Here is an 8435-nt window from a genome sequence, read left to right as displayed (position 1 = left end):
AGAGTTTTCGTCATGAAGATTGCTTCTAACTTTTCCCATACCGCAGCTGCCGATTCTTCATTACCAACGAAGAAAGCAACATCCCTTTCAAGGCATAAAATGATCGATGCTCGTGCTTCAAGATCTAACTCCTCCCAATCCTCATCGGACATATCTTTGTGCTTCTTTGTCTTACCCGCCAAAGCCTTGTGTAACTTCTGTGAGATTAATAAAATTTTCATTTGCATCCTCCAATAAGAAAAATCATTCTTCCCGTTGAACTTCTCTAATTCATACTTCCCAACTTTAACCGTTCCGCTTGTAGATGCCATTTACCCGCTTGTTTCAGAATCTGCCTCTCTTAGGACTTTTATCGAACACCTTGTGTGCAGAACACAAAATACCACCTAAATACCTCAAATCTGAGCTCTACCACCCGGGTTTGATATTAAGCTCTGATACCAATTGTTGCTTCAGCAAAACAATGCAAAAAAATTACAAAATCTGCCAGCAATTAAGCCTTCTGCTTTTGTATTCCCGTTTTGCCCTTAGACCCAAGAACAAGCAATGACAATACCAAGATAAAGAAAAGTAAAATAAAGAATGAAGAACAACAGATTTAACGTGGTTCAGTAATAACCTGCTTACATCCACAGAAGAGAGAAAACTTTTGTATTAGGTTAAGAAGCTAGTTTTACCTCACTCTTTTGCCCCTGTTACAAAACTTACGTTCCTGTCTCTCTCTACAGCTGAAATCAGCATATAAGCAAACATACATGGGCCTACAAACATTGGGCTATTAACTGGGTCATTTAACCCAAAACAGTTGGGCTGACCCAAGTCAACTCAAGCTAAGATCTTTGGGCTGACCACTTACAGATACAAAATGATCACCACTAAACCATGTTTATAATGCAATATTTTACAAGTACATATGCGCTACAAGGAAAAGATCATTCCGCTTATGCATGGTTATTCCTTCCATCGCCTCAAAGTCCAAGTCTTCCTTCCTCATGCCATCGGGCAAAGCCCAATCAAACAAGTAAACAAGATTAGCAATCAATAACTCCACTGTCACAACACCCATCGACATTCCAGGACAAATTCTTCGACCACCTCCAAATGGAATGAACTCAAAATTATTCCCTCTAAAATCAATATCACTACCCAAAAACCTCTCTGGTAAAAATTCCTCTGGGTTCTCCCAAGCTTCAGGGTCCCTTCCAATGGCAAATGCATTCACGTAAACTACGGTTTTTTTCTTGATTTTGTAGCCTTGTAAACTGACATCTTTCTGACTTTCTCGAGGTACTAAAAGAGGAGCCGGAGGATATAACCTTAGGGTCTCTTTTACAACTGCCTTCAAATAGGTGAGCTTTGAAAGATCATCCTCATCAACTCTACCCTTCTTTCCAACTACGTTTCTCACTTCTTCTTGTGTTTTCTTCATTACCTTTGGGTCGCTTACTAATGCTGTCATTGCCCAAATCACTGTAGCAGCACTAGTATCTGTCCCAGCTACCAAGATATCCTAACACAATAATCAGGCGTTGGAACCAAGAGAGCATAGAGTGAAAGGTTAATCTACCATTAAAAGATCCTTAACAATACCTTAATTAAACGCTAAGGCATAATTAACAAGTTTAAATATACATGAAAAATAGAACCATATTGATGAAGTGGACTACGTTTCATTATTGTCGTGTGAATGGTGGTTATAGAAATGGTTATGCAAAAGGTGGGGTAGGTTATATATAATTTAGTTTTCCAAAAAAAAGGTGTGTTTGTGAATAAGTTATGAAGTAGGGACCATATAATAATTAGTTATATACTTTCATTCACCTTACTCCAATCAAGGACCATATATTAATGGCAGGAACACAAGAGTGGCTGGGGGAGGCCACTCCTTTTATCACACTAATTTCCAAGTCATATTACAGAACCCATACCACTCACTTGCCTTTGGGGTTGTCATTACTTTTAGATAGTAGTTTATCAGTTATAAATTAAGTTTTAAATTACCACAAAACTGGTATATACTACAAATTAAATTACTTCATTGAATTTGGTTCATCAATATACACTACTAGAAAAAGGAGGCACCGATAGGCGGTATCTGTCGGTACTCTGTCGGAGACGGCCTTACCGACGGATTTACAACGGACTGTTAAAATTTGAAATGATTTTATTAACACTTACAAATGTTTTTACACACAAATAGTATTTATTTATTTTAAATTATATATAATATTAAATTTTATATATATATATATATATATATATATATATATATATATATATATATATATATATATATATATATATATATATATATAATTGTTTTAAATAATTACTCATTAATCAAAAGTATAATTTAATTAAAAAATTTCACTTTTTTATTGACATAATGACATCTCATAGTGATAAAGTTGAAGCCATTGAATGTCAATTACAATTCAACATATCATCTCATTCAACTTTTCATTAAAACTAAGCATTATGGATGCTTAATTTAAAAGTTATAACATAGTTTATATATTATAGTTTATATACTATGAATAGAAAAATTAAAATACTACCCTTGTTATACAAAATCTGTAATTTTGATTGGATTCAGAGTTTTAAAAAAACTTTCGATGTGATTAAAATTTATCAAACGTTTATTATGATAAGTTTTCATGGGTCATATGAAAATCAAAGTTGATGGTTAATGGAAATCTTGTGAAATAATGACCACTAATCCAACCAATAAAATGAGCAAGTAATGATTACCACGAGCATGCCTTTAATGTGGTCGTAAGTGAAATTGAAATCTTTGTCTTTCTTAAGTCGGAGTAGAATGTCAACAATATCCTCTTCTTCCTCGTTAGACTTTCGGTTTTGAGGGTCGAGGTGTTCACGAATGAGTTCTTCGTAAAATGAATCAAGACTTTTGAAGCATTTTTCTACCCGATCCATCTTTCCCAATAACCTATCAACCAAACCCACAAAAGGAAGACCAGGCCAAAGATCTGAAACAAAGAATTCTGCCGTTATCGATTGAAGTTCATTAAGTAGTCGAAGGACCTTTTTTCTTTCATGTTCATCCTGATAACTCTTCCCAAAACCCACTCTTGTCACTAAAGTAATGGCCACATGCTTCATAGTTTCGCTCAGGTTTACCGTCTTAGACGAAAGAGCTAGCTCATATATCTTCTTCATGGTACTTGAGACCTCGTCTTCACGAATATACCTAAAAGATTCTACTTTTTTGGGGCTCAACAAATGAAACATATAAACCTTTCTCATATCTCTCCAATAGTCGTTATAGGGAGAAAAAGTTACATCAAGGCCATTGTAACTTAACTTTTTTGACCCGACAAATGAAGGCCTATTGCAAAAGATGATATCTTGGGTTTTCAAGACTTCTTTCGCTACATTCGCAGAAGAAACAACGATAGCTGGAATGAAACCGAATTGAAGAGATATGACTGGGCCGTAGGATTTAGAGAGTTGCCATAGGAAAGTATGGAGGCTCGAGTAATCGATCTGGTGCAAGTTTCCGATGAAGGGTAACCCATGAGGGCCTGGCGGATATGAACATGATCTGTTTTTGATGATTTTTGAAAGAAGGTAGAGGAGAGATAGGAGAGGAACACACACAAGAAGAAACAGAAAAAACAGTGCCATCTTTTAGATTCTACGAACCTCTAGTAGTAGTTTTGGTTATATTGACTACATACACGTAAAGATAAATGGATAATAGTGTGTTGGATTTGGATGCATGATAGCCACACAATAAAATTACAATTGCGTGCACAATGGCGGCATCAGAATAGGTATGCAAATCCAATAAGGGTTCTATTCAAGTGAAAAGAACAATCTCAATTTGTCTTCCATCACAATCAAATCAGAGGATATTATGTAGGCTCATTTAGTATATTTACAAGAAATCAATTGAAACTTTTTATTTATATAACTAAAGAGGTTTAAAAGATTATATTTTTCCTATCCTTATTTAGTAATTTGTTATTAATATATAACCAAAGCAATTGTGTTATTTGTAATGATTATAATAAAAAAATTTATGATTGGTCTGTTTGGTTTTTAAAAACTACATAGTAAAAATTAAGGATGAGCATTAGAACCGCGAGAATCGGAACCGGACCGGTACCGAACCAGAACCGGAACCAGAATCGGTAATAAGGTCCGGTTACCGGTTCTCAATTTTTATGAAAACCGGTCCCGATTCTAAAAACCGGAACGGGTTTGACATTTTTCCCGTTTTTACATATGAAATCAAAGTTAGTTGATTTTTTTCCAACATGTAATTTGGAGTTTGTAATTTATTTTTGACTGTATAAACATATGTTTTGGTTAGATATTGAATCAGACACATGCCCCGAAAGAAAGAATATCGATGCTGCGTTTTTTCTATTTCAACATTTTTTCTTTGAATCTGTCCCATTTTTTTAAATGTGCATAACTCATTCATATGACATCAGAATTATTTAATTTTTCTTCCAGCATGTAATTTGGTGTTTGTACTTCATTTTAGACTATAAAAACACATATTTTGGTTAGATATTGAATCAGTTATAGACCCCGGAAGACAGCATATCAATGTTGCCTAATTTTTGTTTCAACATTTTTTTTAGAATCTGTCCCGCTTTTAAAATGCACATAACTCATTCATATGAAGTCGGAATTACTTGATTCTTTTTTCATCGGGTTATTTAGTGTTTGCACTTAAATTTAGAATGTAAAAAGTCATAATTTGGTAAAATATTGAATCATTTACAAACTCCGGAAGATAACATATCATTTATAATATTTCAACCGGTTCTAGTTTGAAAAATAACTGAAAAAACCAGGACCGGAACCGGAACCGACACTACAACCGGCGGTCCAGTTCCCGGTTCTTATAATATAGGAAAACCGGTTCCGGTTCCGAACCGGTCCGGTTCTTAACGACATAAACATTTACTTCATGTGATGATTTATGACATTTGAACACTTTTTTGTCACTTTTTTTACTCCACTATATTTGTCACTTGTTTTTATGTATTGAGTAACTAATGTGTCACACCCCCGGACCAGGCAGCGGAAACGTCCGGAGGCGGGTGACTTCATTGTGCAGTATCATAACAATTGAATATAAATGAAACATAGCAAATCCAACCATCATACATCAATATAACAAACTTACAATGTTTAACATTATATTTATGTTTTTGAGTTACACAAAAGAAACATTGATGAGTAAGTTCCAAAATACATCAAAATAATTCAGCATCTGCGGCTCACAAACCTGCTTACTGATTTCCTGAGAATACAAGTCGTTTGAAAAGCGTCAACATAAAATATGTTGGTGAGTTCATAAGCATTTTGTATAAAAATCTGTGTTATTTGGAAAACCAGAAAATCGAATATTTTCTTATCAAAATAGTTGTAAGTCTTGTTTTCAATCAAGTATAGTTGCTTGTGAGTGTTAGTTTATCATTTTCGAAATTGTATAAAATCTTTTTCCCCAAAAAATCCTATATTTTCTGATGTATAAAATAGTAGTATTAAAACCCTAACACTTGTGTGGTAATACTTCGTTTAAGGCATCCAAACAATCGTTATTATAGTCGAAAGGTGTAACATATGTTTATTTCCGAACAATTCACTGTTATATTCTAAATGAGTCGTTATAACCATACTAATATGACGGAGGCCTGTCTTGGCATTTCTCAGGCACCCGCGTTTGATTAAAGACATTTGTCACCCTAGACTGGCCGGTCTAGCTGTAGCGAACAGCGGAGGTGCGGGGCGTCAACCCCATATAGATCTATACATAAATTCCCGTTCTCCCTCCAGGAGACTCTACTTATAACTCTTTACAGGACTTTAGATGTACACTAATATATATATATATATATATATATATATATATATATATATATATATATATATATATATATATATATATATATATATATATATATATATATATATATTTAGGTACTGTGGAGATTCGTCTGACTAGAATACTAACAGGTTTTTGAGTAAATCGTGAAATTCTATTATTTATTAACTAAATAACAGTAATTATTCTCGTTGATTAAATCTATCATTTCATTTATTGAGGATAATCCACTTGGAAATCATATTTATCAAAAATGACCAAATATTATCGGTATTGGAAAAAATGGCCCTTCTTTTTACAAAGTATTAAATAAGACCCATATTTGCCAAAAGTTGTCATAACTAGCCAAAACTTGGTGAAATGTGTAAAAATGGCCCATTCCTTCTAAAATGTTCATTTTAAACTTATATTTATGAAAATATTCAAAAAGGCCCTTGTTTATCCAAAGTTTCACTTTTAGTCCTTTAAAAATTTGGATATTCAATAATTCCCCAAATTTATCCTATAGACATAAAATAATCTTTATAAATTCATATGGCTGAAAATGGTCCCTCAAAAATATTATTATTTCCATTTTCTAACCACTTTCAAATATTTTGTTAATCAATTTGGTTTTGAGCAACTTTTTAGGAAACCCTTTGGAGTTTTTGCCATAAAACTTGTAACATCATATAGTGTAAACATACTAGTTTTGATTCTTCCCATCATTTGTATATTATGGTTTTACCATTTAAATCTTTCCAAATTTCGAACTCAAGAAACTATTTCATATGGAGTTTTCAAAGATATAACACATATATAGCTTGGCATACATGTCTAGCAAGCAATTATTTCATGATTTTAACAAAGACCTTGACTTGTATCCTCCCCCAAAACCATGAAAACATCCAAAAGAGGGGTATGAAGCTCACCTTGGGTAGTAGATAGTGTAGGTGAAGAGATGGGATGAGGAGTTAAAGCCTAGAACACTTGAAGTGTCGGATGAACATCTTGAGAATTTTGGCTAGTATAAGATTATAAACACATAAATTTATGTGTGAGTTGGAGTTTAAAATAGCTAATTGTATGAAACCTTTACTAGACATAAAACACTTACAAGAACTTAGGAGGATTGATGAAGAGAATGTTTCTTGAACTTGGATGAAGCCTTGGGAGAGTTTTCGTTGGTTTACAAAGTGCAATTGTGAGTTGTAAAATGAGGAAATGGGGTTCACGGTCCCTAATATGGGCTAAGGAAATGATAAGATGTTTACTTTGATTACTATTGGGTAATGCATGAATAACTGTGTTTTGGATTGGATATCTACGCATTACAGCTTGCATCCATCGTGAACACCATTGAATTGGGAGAGGTTCACGGTCTAGAGGGACCATGAACCATGGTTTACGCTTCAAGGAGGTTCCCTAGGGTAGTTTACAGCCAAAAAGGTGTCACGGGGAAGGGTTTACGGCCTATAGTCACCTAGATTGGTGTTTATGGTCAAAGCTTGGTGGCTTGAGGGGGTTTATGGCCTAAAGTAGATTATGGGAAGTAGTTCACGGCCTAAGTGGCCCCTTGAAAGTTGTTTACGGCCTAGGTCCCTTCTCCTTAGATGTTCACGGCCAAAGTGTGTTTCTAGGGAAGAGTTCATGGTCTAGGTGTGTAGAAAGCTTTAATAAGTGTGTTTTGTTGTTTATGTGATTTGTACTTGACATAATTTAAACTTCTTATTTTTTTCATCAACTTAGGCGGCTTTAGGGTAACATAATTCTCAAAAACATTATATTACCAAGATATAATAATAGCATAGATACAAACATTACATGTACGGAACTCTTTTGGCTTGGTTTCTAGACTTGGAAATTTCCAGTTGTGACATCATCCCCCCGTTAGAGGGAATTTCGTCCCGAAATTCTTTAGAAGTCATTCCTACGAACTAGCGAAAAGATGAGGGTACTTCTGCATCATTTGATCCTCGCGTTCCCATGTGAATTCCGGTCCGCACTTGGCGTCCCATCGAACCTTCACAATGGGGATGCGGCTTTGTTTCGTGCACTTGACCTCCTTATCCATAAATTCGACGGGCTGCTCGATGAATAGAAGGTTCTCATTCACTTCGATCTCATCTAGTGGAACTGTGAGGGTTTCGTCCGATAGGCACTTCTTTAGGTCTGACACATGGAATACAGGGTATACATTACAGAGCTCGGAGGGTAGTTGGAGTTTGTAGGCTACCGGACCGATCCGTGCAAGGATCTCGAATGGTCCGATGTATCGGGGATTCAGTTTACCTCTCTTTCCAAATCGTATCATTCCTTTCCACGGGGAGACTTTTAATAACACCCGATCACCCACCTGAAATTCCAGAGGCTTTCGCCTTTTATCTGCATAGCTCTTTTGTCGGTCTCGCGATGCATAGAGTCGTGCTCGGATTTGGACTATCTTTTGCATGGTTTCCCGGATAATCTCGGGTCCCATGAGCGTGTTGTTGGACGTTTTCCCTTTTTCTAGCTGGGTGTCCCCCACCTCAGCCCAGCAGAGGGGCGATCTGCACTTCCGGCCATACAAGACCTCAAAGGGAGCGAC

The 8435-nt window shown here is 35.4% G+C and overlaps 1 protein-coding gene across 1 annotated transcript; it reads right to left on the bottom strand.

Moving 5' to 3' along the window:
* Positions 1–866: 866 nt before the first annotated feature.
* Positions 867–3713, bottom strand: LOC145108320 (6,7,8-trihydroxycoumarin synthase-like). The gene is made up of 2 exons (XM_079045338.1): positions 2752–3713; positions 867–1510 (listed from the first exon to the last, which is right to left on the bottom strand). Exons 1-2 carry the CDS (start codon positions 3646–3648, stop codon positions 902–904), a joined length of 1506 nt encoding a protein of 501 aa, XP_078901464.1. The 5' UTR covers positions 3649–3713; the 3' UTR covers positions 867–901.
* Between the last annotated feature and the right edge of the window lie 4722 nt (positions 3714–8435).

This window comes from Lactuca virosa, chromosome 4, assembly GCF_052849685.1.
Source record: "Lactuca virosa cultivar CGN04683 chromosome 4, Lactuca_virosa_CGN04683_v6, whole genome shotgun sequence".
NCBI lineage: Eukaryota > Viridiplantae > Streptophyta > Magnoliopsida > Asterales > Asteraceae > Lactuca > Lactuca virosa.
This window is presented reverse-complemented; position numbering and strand designations above follow the sequence as displayed.

Excerpts from the sequence above, each read along its gene's own strand:
- LOC145108320 (XM_079045338.1), bottom strand. The coding sequence starts at position 3,648 with ATGGCACTGTTTTTTCTGTTTCTTCTTGTGTGTGTTCCTCTCCTATCT. Across the intron at positions 1,511-2,751 it reads ACATTAAAGGCATGCTCGTG|GATATCTTGGTAGCTGGGAC; the intron begins GTAATCATTACT and ends TTATTGTGTTAG.